Source organism: Medicago truncatula, chromosome 8 (genome assembly GCF_003473485.1).
Source record: "Medicago truncatula cultivar Jemalong A17 chromosome 8, MtrunA17r5.0-ANR, whole genome shotgun sequence".
Classification (NCBI taxonomy): Eukaryota; Viridiplantae; Streptophyta; class Magnoliopsida; order Fabales; family Fabaceae; genus Medicago; species Medicago truncatula.
Window position 1 is genome coordinate 41,476,137 of NC_053049.1, and position 27,649 is coordinate 41,503,785.

Below are 27,649 nucleotides of genomic sequence, written 5' to 3' on the forward strand. Positions count from 1 at the left end.
TACACCTAAACTTTAGAGACCTAAAAAAAACACAAGGAAAATGCATAACCTGCGCTGAAAATTGGGCACACCAGCCTCAAAACTAAAGGAAAAGCAATAGCAGCCACAAACACCTCAAAAATCATAAAAGTATGTGCTCTATATTGCAGATCCAACAGCAAAAACAAGGCAGAACCTACACTTTGCTCTTTATATCATCAATGATTGGAGAAGCAATGATTTTTTTCTTCCTGTTTCAAATAATTTTCAATCTTACCCACCTCTAGACTTTAAGATATTACTTACTTTCATATGAAATGTACTAGCCAATGACATGGTGATTAAAGCGACGTCACTCACATTACAAAAAAAAATTGATTGAAAATACTCACGCAAAATCAAAACTAACGAATTACTTAATAATAAAAAAAGGAGATTTACTTAATAATAAAAAAAGGAGATTTGACATTAATAAGCTATCAAAAATAAGACGAAAGCAAAGTCGAAATAGAAACTAGTCAACAATACTGAGTGGTAGAAAACAAATAAAATCCTTGTACCACACTAAAAAAAGCAAATAAAGTTCAATTCAACAACTAAGAGTGACTCAGTTGATTTGTTCGACCCTCCTTGACTGTTTTGCAACGGCCAAAGTTGTCTCATTCAATAAGTTTGAAGGATCCAATATCAAATCCAATGCTATCCTGAGTCTTGTACCTTCATCCACCTATAACATACATATCATATTTATCAGTAAAATTTACCTAAAAGCTAAAATACAAAAGCAATTGAAAAGGAAGTATGTCATACATCAATTTGATACTCATTTGTGCCCTTTTCCATCATCCACTTTATCACCCATATTCCACAATCATTCCTAACATTGAATTTCATGATTAGATAACATATAAGAAAAATAAAAAATGAAAATAAATTTGAAATACGTACGAGTTAGCTGCTTGCATTCCCAAATCCTTAGGAGTGACTAGGCTAAATTCGGATATGTTCGGTTTATTTCTTGTCCAAGTCATATAAAAAGAGGAGTCCATGAGGAACTCTTCCATATACAAAGCCTAAAGCCAACAATGTTTGTTAGTGATATGATATAAAATTTGTCTTGAAGGTATAAGGAAATCTATAAACATACATAATTATAAGGATATATTTTTACCAGTTTCTTAATACTTCGCATCCTGTCAGCACAGGCTGAATGACTTGGAAGTGAGTCGAGATAAATTAACTGTTTTTTGTCAAAGTAGATCACGAGCACGAACCAATGTGAGCATTCAGAATCATGTACTGGTAAAAATATCTGTATACATCACAGATAATATTTAGGTGAATGTATTATACCTACGTGTCGTGTAATGATATTGTTTTGTGAATTACCTTTGAAATCTTATCAAAGGTCCCCATAAACTTGTTATGGTATTTTTTCATCATGACCTGTGTTTGTGCCTTCCATGCCATCACATATTGCTATGATAGACAACATTTTTAGTGACAATTAGATATTATGTGAGTTTGTACCGAGAAAATAGTCGGCAAAAACCAAATTGCTATTTTGGTCACTTCATTCTTTGCTTGATAACTCAACATACACACAGCTAGTATTGAAGGTGTCACTCGAACTAGAGTGAGCTACACCATTTGCTTGTCTCTTGAATACAACTTACACTAAGTGGGAAAAGGATATAAAATTCTTCAAACACGACTTAATGATTGAACCAAATGCAAAAGCTTTATTCATTGACTTGTTAATCTTGGTCCGCCACTACCTTGCTAACAGTACTGAATCTATTATAGCGGTGATAAATCTGCCAATATGGTCTCTCAAGAACATGCCAAATGAGGATTTCCTTTTGTGCTGGAAAAAGCATGCGCCAATATTGCATTGATAGCAGCCCAGTGGTGGATGGAACCAATTCTGAATAGTGTACGTCTGCTGAACTGATTCTAGTCCGCAGCACTGTTGTGCTCGAAACCAGCGTGCAAAAAAATACAGCCGCAGTTAATGACAGTCTGATGGTTTGGATTCACATTATCCCACAATTTAACAGTGCGGCTCTTCCAAATGTTCCACAAGTTCATGACAAACTTACTCCTCCTGTTTTATCAGTGAAGCAATCAAACCTGAATCAGTGCAGCAATCAAAAAAGGACAAGAATATTTAGTCCAAGAGACAAACTTTCTACACATTTTCTTCCCAAACACTACTTCTTACACATAGCAAATAAACTTCCCATTATTGAAGTTCATCTATTAGAAATATAAAATTGATTTTAATATGTTTGGAGGTTAATAATTAGAGCTATTTTTGCTATAAAAATTAGGCTTAATTGCACTTTTCCCCCCTATAGTTTGCCGATTGTGCGATTTTGCACCCCATAGTTTTAAACGAGCGATTTTGCCCCCTATAGTTTTCCCCCTTTCTGATTTTATGGTCCCCATGACATTTAGTGCTGATATGTCTGTTTTTTATCAATTAATTAATGTGTGCCACGTGTGTAATTCCATTTTTAAAAAAATAAAAAAAATGGTATTTTTTAGATTTTGAGAGGAGGCACGTGATATTTCTTCTTAAAATCTGAAAAATCACGTGCCTCCTTCTCTCAAAATCTGAAAAATACCATTTTTTTATTTTTTAAAAAATGGAATTACACACGTGGCACACATTAATTGATAAAAAACCAGCACTAAATGTCATGGGGACCATAAAATCAGAAAGGGGGAAATCTATAGGGGGCAAAGTCGCTCGTTTAAAACTATGGGGGGCAAAATCGCACAATTGGCAAACTATAGGGGGGAAAAGTGCAATTAAGCCAAAAAATTAATTGCTTTTGCCTCCAAATGTGTTTTTGTCATGCATAACTAAACACACACTTAGTAACTGAAAATCAAGCTTAAAAGCAAACCTGCATTTTGAAGGTGTTTCCATTAATCAAAGCAACCCTCCACAAAAGCTCATGCTCCAGTGTTTTTATCTGAAACACGGGTACCATTTAGAATCAAATTAAAGAAAGCCTTCAATGAGATAACCAATTCGAGTTCAAAAAGGAAAGAAGAAATTCGGAGGAATGAACTCACTTTATCTCTCCCCAAGTTTAGCTCCTGCAAAATTAATCATAAGAAACACAAAATCACTATCATTATTCATCACCCTCAAAGTTGATATGATATTGAATAATCATCAAATAAACTCCCATTCAGTCCCTCAAGTATCACTATCTCTACCACGTAGTCCAAAGTCCCTAACGTATATTTGTCAAATTTATACCCACCAATTTTAAGTGATATACTTCCTCTTCCAATTTTATTAAGAATATCACACAAACCTCTGAAGCTCTCCAACATGTTTCACTGAAATTGCAATTGCACAACACCAGAACATGCATTATATTAAGGAAGTAATTGTCCAATCTAAATAACTTATGGTGAAAGAAACAAATGTTTCATAGAATCTTACACCAGACCAATCCTGCACCAGACCGTTGAGTTTCTCTAGCGCAACCTTCTTGCTTCTCTAACTGGTCCCTTTACGTTCGTCATGATGTGACGGTTGGTGTCATCTGTAAACTTCACCCTAACTTGAATCACCTGTCCTCTAGAACCAGTTCGACCCATAACCTTGACAGCAATAGCATGTTTGATTTGAGAATCCATTCTGCCCAAATACAAGCACATTTACAATGTCAATAAAGGGGAAAGATCCCTAACAAAAATAAAGTGTAAAACAACATAACAAATCTAAAGTCATGGCCCTGAAAACTCTCAAATTTCAGCAGAATAGTATATATATCATGCAGCTGGTGGCTTCATATTTAACATAACAAATGAATAATAAAAACCCTCAAGACTAATACAAAATGAGTTACACATGGTTGGGTTAAAACTACAATCAAAACATACTCAATCATAGTTGTAAATGAGGCGGCTTTAACAGATCATCAACATACAAATGAACTCATTTAGTCCTTAGAGCAATTCAAATTCAAATCACATTGCAATAAGAGGGTTAATGGCTGTTGAATACACAAACATATAAACTACTATTAATTTCTGACAAGAACCAATTCCAACATATTCAAAGCAAATTTCAAAAACAACATAAAAATTATGCAATCAAATTCAGGTTCTTCTATGGGGGGAGTGATTCAATTCAGAATACAACTAAACCAACTAAACCAAATTAATAGTTATCTACATCAAAGAAACCAGATACAAAAGAAGTATCATGTGAGGTGGACAGTGGTGTGGTATGAGATATGATATCACTATCTTTCTCCCATCTAACGCAACACAAAGCATTACTTGTTTAATTCCTAGTCTATATAGTGAAATAAAATAATACTATGATGAAATGAAACTATGATGCTTATGGTATAGTCATACTTGTTTAAGCTCTAAACTCAATGAGGATCCATTCAAGTGGAGTGAGGTATGTTACTTGTGCAGCAGTGACAGGCCCACCGGCATAAGCAGACGTTGCCGAGGAGGAAGAAGGTGTGACTGATGAGGAGGCTGTAGATCCGACCGATGAGGAGGCAGCAGCGAAATGTGGCCGATGGCTAGTGTTCTTCATACTCTTTCACATTCTTCAACCTGTTTATATAGTAATAATGAATCACATCAAATTAGTTTAAAACATTACTGTCTCACCATTTCAAAACAGCCGCATTTACGATTCAAAATATGAGCACAATAGTAATTCAAACTAGTTATGAACACACCAGATGCATAGACAGAAATCCAATTCAAACTAGTTATGAACACACCAGATGCACAAACAAAATCCAATTCAAAACAGTAACAACTACGCTTCAAAATATGAAACAACAGCAAAACAATCGTAACAACACAGAGATACTCAACCATGTGAAGTACTTAGCTAAAAAGTAGAAAACAGTTTTTAAAAAGTAATTCAAACAGGCCCTAAATAGTTCTTTATGGATTTTTCTAATTGTTCCTTTGCTTTTAACTCTAGAACAATCCTCTATTGTATCCACCTTAATAACTAGTGCCTTCTCAACATTCAATGAAGTCTAGCTCCTCTTGTGAAAAGACAAAATACATAGAACAGACACACAGATTGATTCTTTCCTTTTGAACAAACGAGCTAGACATCCAGTAAAAGCTATTAAGTAATCAACACCATTCCCGTCAATTTGTCTTAAAATTAGCAGTTAAAATTAGAAGTTCATCATCAAACAATTATGCAGTGAGGTGTGGTGATTTCAAGATTGATGTGGCTAGAGATACAATTCAAAAGCAAATAATTTTCAAATTTCCACAATCCACATAGAGATAAAACTATCAAGTGGTGCAATGCAGTAGTGCCTCTATTATCAGCAAAATTGGAGTGATAGTGCAATCTTGTAGCCTCGAGCATCTTTGAAACCTCATGAGCAATCAAAGTACCAACGCAGCAAAGGTGGTGGAGCTTCATCTTCTTCATCCTCTAATCTTCTACTGCTATTCACACCACCAACACCAACGTTTCTATTACTTCTTCTTTTCCTCAAAGAGCCTTCGTTCTCTAATTCTTCATCATCCTCCTCCTCAAGAATGGGCTAGGGCATGGGCCTAGGATCGGGATTATTGATCTTGATTTCAGACATGGAAGCAGCATGTTGAAGAGGTGAAGGGGAGAAATCGGGAAGTAATGGTGGAGTAAGAGGGATGTTGAAGGGTTTTTGAGGTGGTACTGGTATGTAGGAATTATCACCGGCGGCGGTACCGATGCCGGTGGGGGTTGATTGCCAATTATATGACACGATGAATGGGAGAAGATAAACAGTACATAAATGGGAACTTCTATGCTACTCTTGTTTCACAAAATTTATTAAGGATCACTTTAATAAAATAAAAAGGTATTTGTTAATATTTATATGTGTATATTTATGAAATAGTAAATCTTTCTTAAAAAATAATAATAAATTCATTCAATTGATTTTTTATATTGTAAATATCATTCTTTCTTTTATATAGATTCATACTTTTATATAGATTCGATGAACTAGAACATTGTTTCATTTGTGATCAACCGAATTTTGACTTATTTTAGATACTATCTTTCATTTGGATCAGATAAATTGTTTAAAGGTATTAATTTTTTTTTTGCAGAGTCTTATAAGTTATAACCTAGCTTTAGTAAAAAAAAATCATTTTATGTGTATATTTATGAAATAGTAAATCTTTCTTAAAAAAAATATATGAATCATTCATTTGATTTTTTATATTTTAAATATCTTTCTTTTATATAAATTCATACTTTTATATAGATTCGATGAACTACAACAATGTTTCATTTATGATCAACCAAATTATGATTTATTTTAGATAATATCTTTCGTTTGGATCAGATAAATTGTTTAAAGGTATTAGATTTTTTTTTTTGCAATGTCTTATAAGTTATAACTTAGCTTTAGTAAAAAAAAAAAGGCTTATTTAATTCTTTGGTTTTATTTTGGTCTCACAATTAATAAAACTCACGTTTTAGTCCTTCACGTTTCCCACAGTTTGCCAAATAAATTAACTTTAACCTCAAATATCTACGGTGAACCCACTGGTCCACTATAGATTTTTTTAATATAAACCGTTTGATCTTTTTTAATAAAGAAGGATTGTTAGATCATGCATGTTCACTGTATCTTACTGTGAACCAACAACATCTAGCATTATATCCCATACTTCATCTTCTTCCTTCCCCTCATTCGTCACCTTCATAAAAAAAAATCCAGAGAAAATCCAGATAACCACCATCAAAACCACCATCAACACCGTTGTTTATATATCCATCATCTCAATCCCTCTCTCTCTCAATCGAACTCACGCACCCCAAATCCGAATTCGAATTCGACAATAAAAAATTGAAGCTGGGATTGATATTTTTATTGAGAAGTCAAAAATGAAAGAGAATGAGGAGAATGCAATGAAGATGATAGAAGGGGAAATGGTATCCGATGGAGAAGAGAGAGCATGAGAGGTAAGGAATAGTTTAGGAAAAAAAGGGTTTAAGGGGATTGAGAGTAGATCGGGATTGAGAGAGATAGATTGGAAAAAAAATCAATTTTTTTTAAGCATTGTCATTGAGCACTATTGTGATTACATCTATGATTCTGGAATTCTTCTGCTTAACGATCCTTCTTGGTTCAGCAAAAACGATGCAAATTTATAGGAAGATGAATTGAGTTAAAAAATTGGAATAATAAGGAATGAATGAATATGAATCAGAAGAAGCAAAGAGATATTCTTGACGTGGGAGAAAAGATTAATGAGAATTAGAATCTTGCCCAACTATTATGTAACAACATAAGAATCTTAAAAAAAATTCCTTTAAATTTATCTATTTATTTTTTAAAATGTTGGATCTTCTTGTTGTTGATTGATGATTATGTATTTTGTTTTAATGGTATAATTGGGATAATAAAAAAGCAAGTATTAAATATACTCATATAGTTTGTTACACTTTTTAAATGATAAAGGAAAAAAACCAGACATACATATCGTGTTTGTTACATTTGTTTTAATATTTAAATTTATTCTTATTTATTTGTTACATGTGTTGTTTGTATTAAAAATTAAGGGTATTTTTGGAAAGAAAAATTCTGCCCAAAAGTGCTGAAAGAGATAGTTTTCTTTATATATAGTATAGATACTAGCGAAAAACGGGCACGTGACATGTGTAAATTATGAACGGTATTTTATATGAAATTTTGATTTTGATTAAAATTATAAGTACAAATATTTGTGAAATTAAAATTGTAACAAACCCAAAAAAATCATGTTTATCTTTTACCACAACAACGCAGTAGTTTAACAAATATAATACAAATTCTTATCTTTTTTTAATACCACCAAGAATGTAACATTAATATAGGAAAATTTGTTTAAGGGTATAATTGAAATTATAAAAAATTCAGCCCAAAGTCTCTATTTCCTTCATATATAGTATATATAGTATTTTGTCAAAAAAAAAAAAAGTATATATAATATTGTTCATGTTGTAGTGGTATATTTCCTATTTTAATGAGATTTCATTTTTCTAATTCAAATTTAATATAATATTATTAAAGGATAAAATAGTAAATAAAATATTTTAGGGTTAATAAGCCTTTACCCCCTGCAATATAGGTCACTTTTGGTTTTCCCCCCTCTGAAATTTTTTTGTCAGATTCCGTCCTTGTAAATTTTTTTTTGTTTTGGAAAACCCCCCTAGGTCAGCTGACTGTGCATTTTCGCTGATGTGGCACGCTGAGTCACCATTTTCTAATGACGTGGCGCGCTGACTGTATATTTTTTATTTTTTTTATTGTGTACACGTGGCATTTGTGATTTTTTTTTTAAAAAAATAATTAAATTTTTTTAAACAAAGAATAAAAATAAAAAAAATACAAAAATTCTAGAAAAATTTAAAAAAATAAAAAATAATGAAAAATATCTGATAAAATACTAGAAAAATAAAAAAAATCTCATAAAATGAAAAAATTATAAAAAAAAATCTTAATTAAGTTCCTAAAAAATTCTAAAAAAGATCAAGTTCCTGAAAAAAAATTAAATATTTTTTAAAAAATTTTGACATTTTTATAAAAAGTGTTATTTTTATAATAAGAAAATTTATTTAGAAATTCTAAAAATCTTATTATTTTTTATAAGAAATTATTATAAAAAGAAAATTTATTTCGAATTTTTTTAAAAAAATTCAAATTTTTTTCAGGAACTTAATTAAGATTTTTTTTTTATATTTTTTCGAAAATTTCGATACATATTGATTTTTTTTTATTTTTTCATTTTATGAGATTTTTTTTTATTTTTTCTGTTTTTCTAGATTTTTTTTTCGCTTTTTTATTTTAAATTTTTTTTCAGAATTTTTTTATTTTTTCAGCATTTTTATCAAATTTTTTTCGTTTTTTAAATTTTTTTTTTAAAAAAATCACAAATGCCACGTGTACACAATAAAAAATAATAAAATTTATACAGTCAGCGTGCCACATCAGTGAAAATGCACAGTCAGCTGGCCTAGGGGGGTTTTCCAAAACAAAAAAATTTTACAAGGACGGAATCTGACAAAAAAATTTCACAGGGGGGAAAACCAAAAGTGACCTATATTGCAGGGAGGTAAATGCCTATTAACCCGACCTATATTGCAGGGGGTAAAGGCCTATTAACCCAATATTTTAAATGAACAGTAAAATCAATAGTATATAAGATAGTATATACATATAAAGTAATGTTTTTATGCCACATGTTGCCTTTGTAATGCCCTGAATTCTGGTAGAACCGTGCACTTGCGGTTTTATCCCATCAGTCATCGAATCTATATAAAAGTATGAATTTATATAAAAGAATGATATTTAAAATATAAAAAATCAATTGAATGAATTTTTATTTTTTTTAAGAAAGATTTACTATTTCATAAATATACACATATAAAATGATTTTTTTTTTTTTACTAAACCTAGGTTATAACTTATAAGACACTACAAAAAAAAAAATACCTTTGAACAATTTATCTGATCAAAATGAAAGATAGTACCTAAAATAAATCATAATTCGTTTGATCACAAATGAAACAATGTTGTAGTTCATCGAATCTATATAAAAATATAAATTTATATAAAAGAATGATATTTAAAATATAAAAAATCAATTGAATGAATTCATTTTTTTTAAGAAAGATTTACTATTTCATATAAAATGATTTTTTTTACTAAAGTTAGGTTATAACTTATAAGACCTTGCAAAAAAAAATTATTACCTTTAAATAATTTATCTGATCCAAATGAAAGATAGTACCTAAAATAAATCATAATTTATAAAAAAGAATGATATTTAAAATATAAAAAATTAATTGAATGAATTCATTTTTCTTAAGAAAAATTTACTACTTCATAACTATACACATATAAAATGATTTTTTTTTACTAAAGCTAGGTTATAAAGGCATTGCAAATAAAAATAAAATAATTTGCTCACTAATAACATAATTTTGAATTCCAAATTATTTCATAAAAAATGTATTGATCAATTGGTTTCGGAGTACATTTTAAATAGTTGGAAGCACCCAGGTTCGATTCCCAAGGATGATAATTTTAATTTTTAATGATTTTATTCAAGCTGTTCAACTAAATTGGAACGAATGCATGATCTTTAGCATTAAATTCCCTGGACATGGTTTAAATTGTAAAAAATCATTAATTTAAGACGGGGTGAATATGCAAATAATAAAATACTTGTTAATTTTTTGCAAAATTAAATAATAAATGTTATTATTCTAATGGAGTACACATGGAAACTTTTGATTGGTTTGGGTAAATTGCCCATGAGTTTTCAAAGGCAACCTAGGTCTCACCTAAGAAAAACCATTATTTCATTGTTTATAAGGATCAAATTAAAAAATTTATATTTTATCATAAAAAATAATCAATATTCATTGCTATTAGTAATAAAAATTCTTAAAAATTAAATTTTATTTCGTCGAAGTTTTTGGTAAATAAAATTTAATTATCTTAGTTGTCAATGATAGAAAATAATTATTTTTCTTCAAAAAAAGAACTCATTTATTATTAATTTTATGACTTGGTGTACCGATACACCCAAATTTATTAGATATATCATAGAATTTGCCTAAATAAAAACCTACTAATAATAATTTGGGATAAATTTGCAAAATGGCAACTATTAAGACATTTTAAAGTTTTCCTTAAAAAAAAAAAAAAAAGACATTTTAAAGTTTAAATCCACGTGGGTGGTTAGATGTGTGACAAATCAGATGGGTAAGGAAACCCACCAGATAGGTATAAGAGAATTTCCCAAAAAAAAAATATATAATATGCATAAAAAATTAAAATAAAGTTATTTTCGTCAAACCATTTTTATCATTAATTCTAGGGTTAAATATGTTTTTGATCTCTATAAACATATCAATTTTTCGTTTTAACCCCTCTAAAATTTTCTTTCAACTTTTAGTCCCTATAATACTTTTGATCCCTATTTTTAATTTAATTTTATTAATTTTTAATGAAATTGTGCAGAAATGTGTAGAATATTATAAAATTCTTTCTAAAAAAAATTAGAATTTTTTAACAAAACATAAATTTAATATGAATTTTTAACCATAAAAAATATAAAAATTCATATTAAATTCATGTATTATTAAAAAAAAATATATACTTTTGGCAGAGATTCTTATAATAAATATTATAAATTTTTCTGCAAAATTTTATTCAAAAATATGAATTTTACATATGAGTTTACCGTAAAGGAAGGATCAAAAGTGAAGATGGGAAATTTTTTGAGGACTAAAAGTTGAAGGAAAATTTTAGAGGGACTAAAACAAAAAGTTAATATATTTATAGGGACCAAAAACATATTTAACCCTTATTTTTTTATTCTAAAGGGAGAGTTTCCGTGAGCTTAGCTCGGTTGATAAGGACAATGTATAATATAGGTAAGATGAAAAAAAAATCTAAAGGGCAGACATATCATTTTGGTTTAAATATGCCTTTAGTTCTTACACTTTCATCAGATTTTGGCATTGGTCCCTACACTTTTTTTTTTTGGAATTGGTCCTTGCACTTTGTAAAAATATTGGTATTGGTCCCTCTATTAACTTTCTGTTAAAAAAAAAAACACAAAACTATTGGTATTGGTCCTGCACTTTGTAAAAATATTGGTATTGGTCCCTGCACTTTGTAAAAATATTGATATTGGTGCCACGTGGCGTGAAATGATTGGGCCACGTGGCACTCCGTTGGTTGTGTTTTTTTTTTTAACAGAAAGTTAACAGAGGGACCAATACCAATATTTTTACAAAGTGCAAGGACCAATGCCAAACAAAAAAAAGTGCAGGGACCAATGCCAAAATCTGATCAAAGTGCAAGGACCAATAACACATTTAAACCTATCATTTTTATTGGTCTGAGGGTCAAAAGAACAACAAAAATCAAAAAAATAGTTTGCTCTTCCCATTAACACCTCCTGCACAAGATAAAATAATATCCATATTTAATTGCAGGATCAATATGCAATAGTCTCTAAAGTCTAACCATGGGAGTTAGAAGAACCATTTTGAGTTTTAGGGGTATATTCATCAATGCACAAAAATAAGTGCTACTTTGGCAGTCTGGCTCATTCTTAAAATTTTGATGACCAATTTGCAGTTTCATTCAATTTTTCACCAAGAGAGTTATATGTATTTTCTACAATAAAAAACAGCGTCAACATTTCATAAATCAGAGAATATTACAATCAGCAAGTGTTAACATTGAAGGGACTAATGTTGACACGTTTAGAAAAGTGTCCAACAAAACCTTTGAAAATTTTTTTTGGGGATCAAAAGGATTGAGAATCTTATTATGGAGGACTAAAAACAAACTTTAAAACTAAAAGAATGTAAAGAAAGAGAAGTGTTACATGGATGATAAGTTGATTTTTTTTGTTTTTGAGAGAATGGATGATTAGTTGATATTTGTTATGAATTGAAGGTATATGGTACAAGGAGCAGAAGCAGTTCATGCAGCAAATCCAAATATTCTTATAATTTTATCTGGATTAAATTTTGACAAAGACTTGTCCTATATTGCCAAAAGACCAGTGAACCTAACATTCAAGGGGAAACTAGTCTTTGAAGCACACTGGTATGCCTTCACTGATGGTCAAGCTTGGGTGTCAGGCAACCCAAACCAAGTATGTGGGCAAGTGGCTGGAAATATGAAGAGAATGTTTGGTTACTTGGTAGACCAAGGATGGCCATTGTTTGTCAGTGAGTTTGGTGTGGACTTGAGGGGTACTAATGTCAATGATAACCGTTATCTTAGCTGTTTTATAGCATATGCAGCTGAACTTGATTTGGATTGGTAGTTACTACTTTAGACGAGGGGTTATTGGAATGGAAGAGTTTTATGGGGTTCTCAATTGGGATTTTGGAAACAAGTTAGAAATGTCAGCTTCTTGCCAAGGATTTCTTCCCTCCAACTTCCATTTCGAGGTAACAACATAATTACTAAACTTCAATTCTCGGATTTGAATGTCTATTCTATTTCTCATAAAGTCAGAAGTTTGTTGTTGGATTGATCTCCCAACTATTAGATTAATCTGACAATTGACCTTTGGCTAATCGGACTATAATGATCACCATTTGACGATTGATCTCTCGATTGTCAATTCTACGATGCTAAAACTAAATGTGATTTTTTTTTTATCTAATTTGAGTCCTCTGTAGCGGTTGCATGGTACAACTGCTATAGATTCGTTAAATTCGATGCAAGATCCAACTGCACCTATATCTAATCGTTATAGGTCACTGTAGGGATCTGATAGCGATTTTAACTTCTAAAAATAATATCTTAGAATTTGGGTTGCAGTTTAATCAACCCTACAAAACTTGTTTATATTAACAGTGGATCAACAAATGTTTGTCTAGATGTGAATGATAACAACATCATTGTGACCAATGCTTGAGCAATGATCATTCATGTGACCCTGGAAGCCAATGGTTTAAACTTATTGATAGCGGGAGGAGGTCGATTTCATCAATCTCGACATTATCTGAGCTAAATTTGTTTGACCATATGTACTCATTAAAAGTATCCTCAGCAATTAATTGAATAGCAAGAAAGTGATGTAGTCAATACATCCACGAGAATATTAGATTAACTGCATATTATGGTGAAATATGTCAATGAAAAAAAATACAATTCACTCCTAGTACTACATTATGGCATCTTGGATTAAAAAGTTAGCAGAGAAATCTCTACCTTGTTTGTCTTATGATAAAGGAAAAGCATGGCATAAAAAAATCTTATATAGTAATGACACTTGTATTCAATAGTAATGATTCTTTCACATCACAAAAGTTGCAATGTATTGATCAAAAATGCAAATTTTAAGTAGTTTTTTAAATATGCACTAGCCATAAGTAATTGCAGGACAAACTATTTGCAATATTAGAATAAGTAGTGCACAACCATGAACTTCCACGTCCACTGATATCATTCCTTGCGTTGTTGCGACGTTCTTTCTACTGATCCACTCCACACTTCTTTACCTTGACAGGAACTGATGTGTATGCCAGGGAAAACCTTAGCTAAATCTGATGTCTTTGCATATACTGGTGTCTTCTGTTCATTTAGATTGAAGAAAGCCAAATACACTTCTCCTTTTCTTCCCGTTGCAATCCAAGAGCGAATGCCATCCGAATCAACATAAGGAAACTGTTATTGCAGTAAAAAATGTTAAGATTCATGATAAGTTTATCACTCACAATCAAACTATTACTCCCCAAAAAAAATTAGATGGCTCACATGCCTCTATATTATTTGAGTTGAAAAAATTAATCTCTGGCACTGTAGGATTCGTGATAATTTCGTATGTGGCAGGGTCGATCTTCCGCATATCGCCTCCATACATAAGGGGAGACTTTGCCAAAGCCCATAAAGTCATCTATGAGATAACAATGAATCCACTCAGAGTCTATCATAATGCATGCAATCACATCACAACATGAACTCAGTTGTACTATTTATTAATACATATGTCCTCTTCTCTTCTAGATTTAACTTACTATACCTGTGTGGACCTCCATTTGTATCTATAAATTAAAAAAAAGAAAATCAAAATCAAAATCCATATTTCAGTAAGTTTCTTAATCGAGAGAGAATGCTGCAGCCGAGCCAAATCACCTGCATCAGTTAGCCATCCAAATGGTAGCATGTCCAAATCTGGCCATGAACTCCCCTTTAAACCTTTTGCTCCGATCATATTAGTTGTAGCTAAGTCCCTGATTCAGAATTTAATGAGCTGAAGTTATGTAATATGGTAAATTGGTGGTAAAATAAGAGAACATAAACAGAGAAGCAGCATCATGATTGCAAAACATATTCCCAATCCAAAAACTGATAAAAGTATCTTTAAACAGTGATATAAAGTATAAAAAACTTAATAACCTTGATATATCAAAATGAGACTTGACATCATCTCAGTTATCCCATTCATCTTTTGTTATGCAATACATGTTGACTAGTCCACTGACATCCTTCACCATGGATGGTGTCACATTGACTCCGGGAGACAGAATACACAATGGGAGTCTAAAAAACCTAGCCCCACATGTTTAAACTCTCTCTCTCCCTTATTTCTCTCTATATATCTTGTCCCTTAATTTATCCAATCCTATATTCAGGTTGTTCAAGTTTTTTATGATGCAATCAAAGGATATAACTGAAAAATTGCAGCTATGGTTTCATAGTTGTTTACAAAAGATTCTAAAACATGTGGGTCCTACATGTTTTAATCTCTCTCACTCTCTCCCAAACACGTCTAAATATGTGGTAACATATGTATGAAATAACAATAAGTACATATAAATTAAATTCATGTAACATTATTATTTAAAATAACGGTATTTATTTTTTAACTTATTTTTGTGTCAGTCATAAGATTGTGTTTACAAATACTTCTTTGAGAAATAATACAAAAATAACGGTATTTATCGAAGGAAGTATAATACCTCTTGAGTACACCTTGTGCTTTTGGGGATTCACCACCGTTGTTTATATCGTTCCAATTTTTCTTCTTAAAAAAAAAAAATTTGTATCTGGATACATTAAATTACAATACAAAAATCTCATATGTAGAGAAATAATAGTATACATATATAAAGATTAGAAATGAAATTTGTGCGATGCATCTTTTTAGATGAAATTTGTTAGGTTAAATAATTGCAAACCTAATAAAGCAAATGAGCGGAAAAAAATTAAGTTAAATTGCTGCAAACGTAATAAAATTAATAAATAAGGATTAGAACTAGCACATGATATATTAATATATATCATAATTTTATATTAGGAATTCTCTTTTAAGGAATATTTTAAATTTAGAATATTTTATCCTACATGTATAACAAAAATGTTTTAAAAAATAAATTGTTTAGGATGGACTTTGGCCTAATTTATTGTGGTCAAATAGCCCACAATTCACATCAAATCTGAGGAAATAGAGAACTTTCTATGCATGTCATCACATACAAGTGCAACTCCGACAAACACTTTTATATAAGGATTATTGAGTGTCATTTTAAAGACATTCATTCACCACTTTATCGAACTCTACTAGAGAGTTATCTTTATATTATATCTTGTAACATCATTGTAATTTCACCGGAGCATTACCTCCATCGTGAGCTAGCATAGCACTACCGTACTAATAAATCTCGTGTATGATTATTGATTGATTGATTACAAACAATCTGATTTACACCATATCATTGAAGCTGGGAGAGGAATCACTTTATCGATTTCGTCGAATCTCCATAAATTCATCATCTAAGAAATATATCTGACAATTAAAACCTAAAAAATTGGATAATTTTAATTTGATATTTGTTTTTACTAAATGATGATTTAATACGTAGTTTTTTTTTTTAAGGGGATTTAGGCCCCGTTTGGTTTGGGCTTATTTTGAGCTTATGAAAAATAGCTTATGTAAATAAATAAGTTTATATTTTAATTTATAAGTTCTTACTAACGAAAATTGTATCTTCATGAACTGTTTTTTCATAAACTACCTTAAAAAATTATAAATAATACATAAAAACTTATTTATTTACATAAACTGTTTTATATAAGCTCTAAAATAAGCTAATCAAAACGGTCCCTTAATACATAGTTGAAATGCAACAAAACTTTATAAATCCTCTTTATTAAATAAAATGTCAAAAAATATGAAGAATCTCAAATTACATACAAAATCAAAAATGACTTTACAAATCCTTTCCAATGCATTTCGGTCATAACAACTCATAACTCTCAAGTGGTGATTTTGAAGACCCTCCATCGCAAAAACAAAGAGACTAATAAAAGATGCAACATGATGAACTTAGCCGCATTCCATTTTAGAAACCATTGGAAAGTATTTTGAAGACCCTCCATCGCAAAAACAAAGAGGCTAATAAAAGATGCAACATGATGAACCAAACCACATTCCATTTTAGAAACCATTGGAAAGTGAAGGATACTGCAGCACACTAGTTGAACCGCATCAAAAAAGTATGTGATGTGACCTCTGCCTTCTCGAAGGTGCAAACATGTTTGTTATAAAATAAAGGATTAAATATGTCTTCTCGAAGGTGCAAACATGTTTGTTATAAAATAAAGGGTTAAATATATTTTTTGTCCCTATAAATATGTCAACTTTTAGTTTTAGTTCCTGTAAAAATTGTTATAAAATAAAAGATTAAATATGTTTTTTTTTTCCTAAAAATATGTCAATTTTTCATTTTAGTCCCTGCAAAAATATCTTCAACTTTTAGTTGCTCAAAAGTTTTTCATCTTCACTTTTGTTCCTTCATTTAAAGTAAACTCATGTAGAATTATATTTTTGAATATAATTTTGCAGAAAAATTTACAATATTATATGAATCTCTCCCAAAATAATATTAGAATTTTTTAACAAAACATGAATTAAATATAAATTTTTATATTTTTGGTTGGAGGTTAAAAATTCTGTTTTGTTAAAAAAATCTACTTTTTTTTTGGGAGAGTTTTACAATATTTCTACACATTTCTGCAAAATTTCATTAATAAATTCAAAAATTAACTTAAAAATATAGACCAAAAATAGTGATTGAAAATTTTGTAGGGACGGAATATTGAAGGAAAATTTTAGAAGGACTAAAACAAAAAATTAGTCTATTTATAGATATAAAAACATATTTAACCCTAAAATAAATATCACATCCCTGGATTAATTCTTTCTAATGCAGGATTAATTTTCTTTATTGTTAATTTTGCCCTCTAATAATTATCGTGTACACTACTTCAAAAACATTATACTCACTCAATTTACACTTATTATAGGGAGTAAAAGGAAGAGGAAAGCAGCTCGAGACTGCAAATGTTCAAGGCCGATTTGAGCAGATGCAAAACAAAACAGGGGGATAATATTTATAATATCAAAACAATATAACATTAACTACCAAGTTCCATAATCTTCAATTAAGTTTTGTCCTAATAAAATTACAGGCTTTCTGCCTTCATCCAGACACCCAAAGAATTACCAGAAGGGGAAAAATCAAATTTACAACGTTTTGAGACGCAATAACAGATTAGGCAAAAGTTTTAGTGCCAGTACTCAATGATTGTTGCTCCAATTCCTGGAGTAAATTGAACAAAACGATTAGAAAATACGAGTAATAAATAGTATTAGGCTCTGGTCATCAAAAGTTGAAGATAACTCTTAATCCACAAAAAACTGGTGTTCACCATCTATTTTTGGAATTTGACCTGCAAAACAGCAAATATCAGCATTAACAAACAATTATCGGGCCAAAATGAAAAGGGGCTATGTTTGTGTGTGTGTTTGAACATTGAACCCATTTCCCAACCCCAGTTGCCACAGCTACAGTTTGAGCAACAGATCAAAGCCAAAATAGGCAGAGTTTACCATAAGTGGCAAGTCAAGAATACACAGAAAAAGAGACAACAATGTAACAGTGAATTCTCACCTATTCAAGTCTCTGCTGTCCGAAAACCACCCCCTATCCTTGCTACCTTGAAATTGTCTTCTGTCATCAGTAGGGCGCATCGACGTATCACCTGTGCCACGGGATCGAGGTCGGTCCGTAAAATCCACACTTCTTGAATCCTCAAATGAGCCAGACCGAGATGGTGGCCTATCAGAAAAACCAGCAGTCTTCCCTGCTGACGAACCAGGCCTTTCAACAGCTTTCTGCCCAAAACGAACTTTATCATCTAAATCACGGATAAGTAGTTCCAGCTCCCTTTCTTTCTCTAGTAGCATTGCATGTGTACCAGTTTGGTCTCCACCAGAACCATCTGCAGATTCCTCATTTGAATTAACTGTAGACTCATTCTCAAGTTGCTTCTTCAAATTATCAATTTCTTCTTTTAATAATTTTTCCTCTATGGTCTCGGGCCTGAAAAGTAACTTCAAAGTCAACAAGGTAACAAATATATTTGAAAGATCAATAACTTACAAATTAAGTAAAACCTAATTGATTAACCCAAATTATGCTGCAATGCTGTGCACAGCCAAGTAAAATGAATATAAACAAGAACCAGATCACATTTATATAGCAAGAGGTTGATCAAAGCCAAAATATTGGGAGTGAATGATATAGAATCATGAACGAAACTATTTTTAAAACACTTGAAAAACTATTAGCAATCTACCTGTTGGGCTTATAGGTCTTAAAAATTAAAAGGAAGACTGATAACTGACGATATACAAAATTTGAATGAGAGTTGAATAGTACAATCTAGCACTCCTATTTGTTATACTAGAAATTAGGTAAAAAGTACTACCACAACAAGCCCAAAGCAATTAACACTAAAACGCTAATAATGTAGTATTTCCCTTCAAAATTAAGCTAGTTACAAATAGCAAACCCCACAAACATCATACAAATCTATGTAGTCAATAGTGGATAGCAGAGCATAGCCTACCCCCCACAACGCTATAACAGGTGGCAGTATGGGCATTACATTGACGGTAAGGGAAACAATACTAGAAATGTATGCCATGCTATCATACACATAAAAGCACAAAACTAAAATAATACACAAAATTAAAGCTATTCATAACTAATAATCAAAGTTCATCGTTACCAATATGCAATCCCAATATGGTGCAAATTAGTTTAATAGTGAAATGACCAAAAAAATAAATAATAATAATAATAATAACAACAACAATAATAATAATAATAATAAACAGAGGAAGTGAAACTAAGTTGAGGGCATATCCGGTTCTTTTTACATGATCTTCACTTTAGCGTCTGCAACAGCCGCTATTGCCTGGTACTCAAAAACGGAACACAATGGGGTTTCATGAAGCACCTACAGGACCTTCAAGTACGCAACTATAACAGCAGCTATGGAGTACAAAGTAATTGGCCTCTATTTGGCTGTTACACCCTCTAGGGATTACAAATAACCCAACTCAACCAAAGTATTTAAGGCTACTAGTATTTCTCCTAAATATCAAAACATACACCCTGTTCTGTTTGGATAGTTGCTAGAAACCTTTGAATTTTCTCCTTTGGAGTCCCCTTGACCTCCAAACTTATTTCTAATCCCAAATAGATCTGTACCAAAATCATCAATCTCAAATCCTTTGGCAGCTAAAAATAGCAAATTCTAATCTCTGTGGAAAATCCCCCACAAACTACTGCAAAGCATCAAATAGCATCTCAGGACAGAGCCAAACAAGTCGAGCAAAAGCTTAACCACAGAACCAAAACAAAGTCAAAACTGAATAGAGAAGGTGAAAGGAACTGAATCATAAGCAGATTTAAAAAGAGGTTGGAATAAAACTAGTTAGATCTGTGTCCAACTGCTACCTTTCTTTGTCAACTCCCCAGACTCCACTTCCAAATACAGCCAACCATATTGAACTCAGGCCACTTGAGTTGAAACCTTAAGGCTGAAACGTAATTCCCAAAATATAGTGCATGATAATTAAGAGAGCACACACAAACAAAAGAGCTAGCAAGCCACTACTGGATGTCTTTCAGCTTCCCATACTTCCTGGCCAAAACTAGATTGCAATCCTCAAGAACAATCCCAGGGTCACCAATAGCAGTACACCAGCCAAAGGGAGATGCTGCCCTGAGTTTTGAAAGTGACCCCAGGTCACAACAAACAATATTACAGGCTTCTAAAAAGGAAAGGAAAGGGCAATAAGCATAAATCTATAGTCTGGTACAGCAAAAACAATAGATCCTGCTGAAGGTGGATGACAGCTCTATCTCGATGTTGGAATCATAGGATAAGAGTTATAAAGGAAAAGAGAGGAAGAACGTAATACAAGTAATAATCTGAAAAAATGGTTTTTTTTTTTTTTTTGAAAACTCGGTATCCGACATAACTAATTTGGTACAATAACTAATCTACGACATATATTCCTACCAAATAATTAGGACAAGTACTGGTACTGCTAGTATACACCAAAGTCCAAAATATTAAGACTTAACAAAACCAATTTTTTTTGTTCATGTCAATTCTTTCAGAAAATGAAAATCAACAGGTCTTCCCTATCAACTATTTCAATCGTCAGAGAATCCCTGCTGACAAGATAAAAATGCATAGACAAGGAGTATCATTGTAGCTGATGATCAAGGATTTTGATAGATACTTGTCCAGAAATTATCCTTCACACCAGACCAAATATAAATCAAGGTCAACCAAGGATAAATCCAAAGATAAATCCAGGTCATGAAGAATGAATAGAAGTTTCACTGAGAACACTCCAAAACCAATTGTCAACCAAGCAGAATAGCATAAGTCTCCTCTACCGATCTTTTTATGGCCTTATGTCTTCCGAATTCTATTAGAATTGGAATTCTAACATATCGCTAAGCACTTAACTAACAGAACCCATTCCATTTGGCTTACCTAACATATTCTCTAAAAGAGGAAATCCTTGAATAGCAGAAACAGAGGGAATAAAAGGTGAGAGATAAACCTGCACTAAGATATTGAAACACTACTTCATTGTGTTGACTCAACAGTAACATGAGTATGGGTTGCACACATGGTTGTTGAAGTATATTGCCCTCAGGCATCATACGAATACAAAATATTTCAACAACTGAAAATATGAGCTGAATTTTTTTAAAACATCAATCCTTTTATGGGCATGATAACACTTAACTAGTACACGAGAAATCTTCTAGGAGATTCGTAATCCATCTATAATCCTACTATAAGACTTTATTTCTATCATAAAATATAACCACAATAACAATAAATAGTTTCATACATCACCATAATATAATTATTATTGGTTCCCTTTTCATCACCCCTGCTGAACTTGAAATGAAAATTGTCCTCATATTTTCATGCTCTAAGAATAATCCACTACATACAAAAAGTAGGTATATTCTACCTTACAAAGTTGGTCTACTAGTTTAGAGCAAAAAGGAGGCATTTCACATGCTTCTTTGACTAACTAGCTTGACCATTCAGTTGATGAAAGAAATCTAAATTGATCAGATATATTTGTTCCAATGAAAATTTTATATCAAATATCACTTCATTTATAGAAACCCTTTTGAAGTTACAATAAAATTTGGTTGGGAGGAGAGAACCCATTTTGTGTGCCCTAAGGTTCGGAGACGGAGATTAGTCGCCGCTAAACGGCGTGGAAACCATGACATGCTAACTCCCCAAAAAAAGAATGGCTGCAAAGTAATCTAGGACTCTCCCACAAAACCCCTAGTTGTATAACATACTTACGAATTCAATTCCATCGTGAATGCCATGAAATTACCTTCAAACAAATCAATAATATATTTTAAAATACTTCGTATAAAAATTGTTCTATTACCAGATTTATAAATTGCAATGATTAGTCTTCTCCCTAGTCATGCCTCGCTACCCCTTGCTTTCATTCCCTTGCCTCTTCAACTCAAACATATCTGTGTATTTGGTTATTTTCCCTATCTATAACTAAATTATCTAAATATGATAAATTTCGTTCATAATGAACCACAACTTATCCACCTTTTTTTTATCTTCATATTTGATTTCAATAAGTACTCCATGGTTTACCTCTTTCTAGCCTTCTTGGAGTTTGATCTATGATTTAAATGGTATAAGACATTTATATTATTAACACTTGGATGTAAAAAAGAATCAATTTAATACCTTTCAACAGTGTGAATTATATATACCCTTTCATTGTAACCATTCTAAAATAGGGATCTGTTGCCATGTACGTTATGCTGATTAATTTTGAACAAAATGAAAACATTTGTATTCTCTCGAATCTCATTATTTGAAAACTTTATGCTCAATTGAATTCATCCAAGTTTTGATTAAAAAAAGCACTGATGTATATCATGTATGATTTATCAACATAGTATTGATAATTAGCAATTGAATTCAGCATTTTCCACTCTGAAAAAATGTTTTGAATCTAGAATTATCAACCTTGTGTACAACCCTTGAAATTTTCAAATGGCGCCGCCAAAAATCCAATGTTATCGATGGCGGACCATGGCACAGAGCCAAAATCCAAAATACCAGCTGCCATATCCAACAACGGCGCCATGGCACCGTCATCCTTCACAAATTGGGCATAACGGTTTTCCAAAAATCGGATACCTATATCCGCCATGGCAGATATTTGACAACACTGAACCCACCTATATGCACAGGGTATTGTGCTAAGATTTTAAATTTTAGAATTTTAACCTTAATATATAACCTACTAACAAACTAAGACAGTACTGAGCATTGAAGCTTTTTGATGTAGCCAGTTCTCATAGTAAAACCATAAAGAGTTGAAAGACAAACTAGGTCACAAGTACTATGAAACAAAAATCTCAGTCACTCTTAAAAGTATTATGTATGTACTTGAAACATATGAAACCCTTTGCTTGTACTTCCAGTGCCACAACTATCCTATATTCCTATGACAAATTCCAACCTCGGCTATGTAAAATTTAGGGTGACAAGAAAGAATCATCAACCAAATAATTCCATCCAGTCACCAACCTATCTACCAAGCATTGCACAGAAAACCATATGAAGTGAAAAAGACTGAAAAATAATTGGCTAAAATAACCAACCCATCTCCAAAATAACTGAAAAAGCGCCTGACTTCCATATCCAACATACATAACACTTAATGAGCATTGCAAAAAGACGAAAGAGTTAATGAGCATTGCAAAAAGACGAAGCATCTGATTCCATATCCAACTAGTGCTTAATAGCTCAATAACTGGAAACCTCTTAATTATAGTAATCAATTAAACAAAAACCTTCCTTATGTTTTGCTAACCACTATTTCACATCCCCAATTAACCCTCGGAGGAATCATTTACTTAGCTAATAACAAAAACATGTCAAAGAGCTTAATCTTCCAATACACGTGTCCCTGATAGAATAAGAAACCATCACCGATAACGATACTCAAACTCATCTATTACTCCTGCTATAAAGTTAAGACATTAACAAAATGTATACAATGTGATAAGTTTCGCCCATCTGATTCACCTATACAATTAATACTCCCATGACTCTAATTAATTGAACACACCATAAAAGGAACTTAAATAGTTTTGATTTAAATGAAAGAACAAATAAGAAAGAAAAAAAAAAGAAAAGCATAAGATCAGAATTAACCTATCAACGGCGCGATGCTCCAATTCAAGATCCATCTTCCGCCAATCCTTACCACGCTCGCTGAGCAAAACCTCCCTAGGTTTGGCATCTCCAAAAGGATTCACCTTTGGCCTCGGTTTCAGCGCACCATCTTGACCCTCGGAGCGATTGGATTGAGCACTTGAAGGCCTGCTGGAATGTGAACTTGTAGGCCTACTCGTCTTTTTCGCCTCAATCTCAGAATCCAGCTTCTTCCAATCATATCCTTTCTCCGCCAACACTTCCTCCCTAGGCCTCGCCGCACCAAATGGATTAGGCTTATTCGTCTTCACCACCGGAGATTCATTGACAGAACTATCACCTTTCCTTGGATCCAAAACCAACCTCGGACGCTGCTGTTGCTCCGAATCACGCCGCGGCGCTCCTCTAGCCCAACGATCTGGTTCCACAGCAGAACCTCTAGACCAGCGATCTGGTTCCATTCCAGAATCACGAGAACCGCCATAAGATCTAACAGGAAGAGGTTTCTTACCAACCGCCCAATTATCCACTCCATCCGCCTTAGATTCACCACCACCAAAACCACCACCACCACCACCACTGCCACCATATCGATTCTGATTCTGATTCTGACGACCGGAATCAAACGACGGAAGCGACTTCTTCACCGACGCCCAATTATCCACCTCATCAGCCCTCGACGGTTCAAATTCCGAAACCCTAGAACTCGGCGCTCTACGTTCATCATCAAATCCACCATAAGATCTTCTTCCAGCGCCCCAAGAGCCATCACCAGAGGCTCCCTCGCGATCCCTACCACGACCACCGCCATAGGAAGAGAAACCGCCGCCAAGACGGTTAAACTGCATTTCCTCAGCAGAACGTTCCTTAGGACCGGTAGGAAGACGAAGCATCTCCTCCGGTGTCAAACGAGGGATATCAGCGGCGCCACCACCGGAGGAGTAACCTCCACGTGTGAATTCAGAAAGCGACATCTTCTTATTCTTCTTCGGTTTGGTAGTCACGGCTTCCTTGAGACTAGGGAAGTTGTCTGACGGAGCGGCCGCTGACTTAGCTGCCGCTTCGCGTTCCTCGGCTTCGGCTGCCTCCGAATCGGCCGCCCAAGCTCCGATATTGCCCCAGGGTTTCGACATTTTCGAGATCTCAAAAAAATTGAAAAGATTAGAGATCGGTTTTTCTTGTGTTTGAAAAATGTTGTTGTTGAGCCGGGGCTCCGTTAATGGAGCCGGAGCTCCGAGAACATGCAAAAGATAAAGAAAGGAAGGGGAGAGGCTAGAATGCGAAAGGAAATGCGAATGGAGAGGAAATGAAAAGGAATGAGATTAAAGAGAGGATCGATTGGTCACGCGCGGCACGGTTTCTTTCCATGCATGTGGGAAAGAAACTACCCAAAACTAATTAATTAAGGTTTTTTCTAGATTACCTTTGAAGAATGGTGGGTAATTTACCCACCAACCAATGAAAATGAGCAATTTGTTGGTGGGGTCAAGATAGTTCATGGATACTACTTAAAAATGTGCTTATGTGACTAATGTGTATTGATTAAGGTAAATTACCCACCATTCTTCCATAGGTACCCTAGTTGTCACCATTAATTAAATGCTTAATTAAAACCCTTAATTAATTAATCAATGCTAGTTACCCACCTTTTGTTTTCATTCTTGTTTCCATTTAGTAATTTTGTTAAAAATGTGTAAACTTTAGCCAATTATAGTGTCAATTTTTTAAATTTAGAATTTATTATGTAAAGTTAGGGTACAGATATATTTTGCACTTTTTGATTAAGGGTTTGTTAATAAGTGTTCTTCTGTGTTGTAATGATACTTGTTAAGGATTTAAAAATGGAAAAAAAAATTATAACTTTCATGTAAAAAAGTTATTTTTAGGGTATTTGTTAGAAGAAAAAAAAAGTTGCCTGAGAAAAAATGTATATTTTAAACATCTTATCAAGTATCTTTAAAACATTTGTTAGTATTTCTCTTCAATTAATTATTGTTTTTAGATTATTAAAAAAAGATTTAACTTGTTTTTGAAAGGTATAAAAGTTTAACCTTAATTATTAATATTTAAAAAGTTATACATTTTTTAAGGAATAAAGTTATACATATAATTGATTATTGTGATTTTCAATGCATAAAAAAATATGAAGCAGCTACTCAAAAACAACTTTTCGCTTGAAGCATTTTTTTATTCTGTAACCAACCGATGGAAATTTCTAAAAGCATTTAATTTGTTTTAAAAAATATTTTTCACAAAAGTAGTGGTTGGATGAATTTAGTCTTAAATTATTATCTTCAAAGAATTTGAACTAAAATCTGCTGAAAAACAAATACTTTAGATGTTTTAGCCGCACGTTTAACCTTGATAAGTCCCTTATTTTAAACAAAGTATTATTGAGGTTCTTGAATAACAAAAAGAAAAGAAAAGAACTACATTCAATAGATAAAATATATATTTTAAGCATTTCCGTTCCACAGGCTTAAGTTAACCAATAATATGAGACACTCAAGTCTTGGACAAAATTCCACATGTAGAGAGTTTAGAAATTAAAATACAAAAGCCGATCAAAATTGCTTGGGTTATGTGGTTGGAGGTCTTCAACGCAAAGAGTAGAGGTGGTTCGGGGGATGAGGGATCAGCGCTTGGTGAACCTTGCACTACTCGATAAGTGGTGTGGAAGGATTGTTTATAGAGGCTCGGGTTTATGAAGGGATATTCTTAATGCTTGGTATGAGAACCATATGTTCGTCTGTGTCTGTGGTGGTGGGGGTTCCGGTCAGTTTCTTCTTGGTGGAAATGGATCTTGCTGCTTTGGTTTCGTCCAAATCTTGTTGGTGGTTGGCTCTCAAAGGGAGTGACTAGGGTGATATGTAATGGGTTTTCTATATTCTTTTAGAGTGTTTCGTGGATGGGTGAGGTTTCCTTGAGAGTCTGTTTTTCGCACCCTTTTCCAGTTTTTTGGTTAGGAATATGGGAAATTGGGTAGAGGATGAGCTGGGGTAGAACTTAAGTTGGAGTAGAAGTTTGTTTGTTTGTTTGGGAGTAGGAGTTTGATGACAACTTGGTCTCGGTTTTGGTGGGCATTACGCTTTGGCAACATGAGGAGTATTTTTTATCGTGGAAGCATGACTTAAGTGAGGTTTAAACAATTTATTTAGCCTACTCAGCTCTTTATGTAGAGGGAACTCGTCCATAAGAGAAGGTCCAACTTTTAGCAAAAGTTTGGAAAAGTTAGGCACCCTCAAAGGTTTTCACCTGGAGTTGCTTCACGATACGGTTCTACCCATCAAAATATTTTCAGGCATTGAGTTATTGTTGATCTTAGTGATGCGTCATGTGTGTTTTGAGAGAGGTGACAATAGAGTCTTCTAACCGTATGTTTGTCACTTGTGATTTCTCTTCGAGGGTGTGGTATCAAGTTTTAGGTGGTTTGGGTGAGTGTTGGTGTTGCCTCGAGATTTATTCCAAATCTTTTTGCCATTATTTTATCTCTAGGAGTTGGGTCTAAAATCAGACTAGGT

The 27,649-nt window shown here is 32.7% G+C and overlaps 2 protein-coding genes and 1 long non-coding RNA gene across 11 annotated transcripts; all 3 read right to left on the bottom strand.

Moving 5' to 3' along the window:
- Nucleotides 1–423: 423 nt before the first annotated feature.
- Nucleotides 424–5,801, bottom strand: LOC25501843 (uncharacterized). Of its 9 annotated transcripts, XM_024773299.2 has the most exons (10): nucleotides 4,372–5,801; nucleotides 3,446–3,643; nucleotides 3,261–3,339; nucleotides 3,067–3,090; nucleotides 2,895–2,963; nucleotides 1,369–2,086; nucleotides 1,151–1,291; nucleotides 928–1,052; nucleotides 790–856; nucleotides 424–706 (listed from the first exon to the last, which is right to left on the bottom strand). In XM_024773299.2, the coding sequence occupies exons 6-10, from the start codon at nucleotides 1,447–1,449 to the stop codon at nucleotides 587–589; spliced, it is 534 nt and encodes a 177-aa protein (XP_024629067.1). In that variant the 5' UTR covers nucleotides 1,450–2,086; nucleotides 2,895–2,963; nucleotides 3,067–3,090; nucleotides 3,261–3,339; nucleotides 3,446–3,643; nucleotides 4,372–5,801; the 3' UTR covers nucleotides 424–586. The 9 variants fall into 9 exon arrangements, with proteins under 9 accessions (XP_024629067.1, XP_024629066.1, XP_024629069.1 ...); XM_024773298.2 differs by having other exon boundaries at nucleotides 3,067–3,339; nucleotides 4,427–5,801; XM_024773301.2 differs by lacking the exon at nucleotides 3,261–3,339.
- Nucleotides 5,802–14,514: 8,713 nt separating this feature from the next.
- On the bottom strand, nucleotides 14,515–15,100 carry LOC120577423 (uncharacterized). The gene is made up of 3 exons (XR_005643494.1): nucleotides 14,925–15,100; nucleotides 14,661–14,758; nucleotides 14,515–14,569 (listed from the first exon to the last, which is right to left on the bottom strand). It is a non-coding gene; the product is annotated as an uncharacterized lncRNA (long non-coding RNA).
- Nucleotides 15,101–17,915: 2,815 nt separating this feature from the next.
- Nucleotides 17,916–25,480, bottom strand: LOC25501848 (eukaryotic translation initiation factor 4B2). Its single transcript, XM_013591284.3, has 3 exons — nucleotides 24,129–25,480; nucleotides 18,482–18,913; nucleotides 17,916–18,260 (listed from the first exon to the last, which is right to left on the bottom strand). The coding sequence occupies exons 1-3, from the start codon at nucleotides 25,259–25,261 to the stop codon at nucleotides 18,236–18,238; spliced, it is 1,590 nt and encodes a 529-aa protein (XP_013446738.1). The 5' UTR covers nucleotides 25,262–25,480; the 3' UTR covers nucleotides 17,916–18,235.
- Nucleotides 25,481–27,649: the final 2,169 nt, after the last annotated feature.

Excerpts from the sequence above, each read along its gene's own strand:
- LOC25501843 (XM_024773298.2), bottom strand. The coding sequence starts at position 1,449 with ATGGCATGGAAGGCACAAACACAGGTCATGATGAAAAAATACCATAAC. Across the intron at positions 1,292-1,368 it reads CCTTTGATAAGATTTCAAAG|ATATTTTTACCAGTACATGA; the intron begins GTAATTCACAAA and ends TGATGTATACAG. Across the intron at positions 1,053-1,150 it reads TGCGAAGTATTAAGAAACTG|GCTTTGTATATGGAAGAGTT; the intron begins GTAAAAATATAT and ends TGTTGGCTTTAG.
- LOC25501848 (XM_013591284.3), bottom strand. The coding sequence starts at position 25,261 with ATGTCGAAACCCTGGGGCAATATCGGAGCTTGGGCGGCCGATTCGGAG. Across the intron at positions 18,914-24,128 it reads GAGCATCGCGCCGTTGATAG|GCCCGAGACCATAGAGGAAA; the intron begins GTTAATTCTGAT and ends GTTACTTTTCAG. Across the intron at positions 18,261-18,481 it reads GACAGCAGAGACTTGAATAG|GTCAAATTCCAAAAATAGAT; the intron begins GTGAGAATTCAC and ends GCTGTTTTGCAG.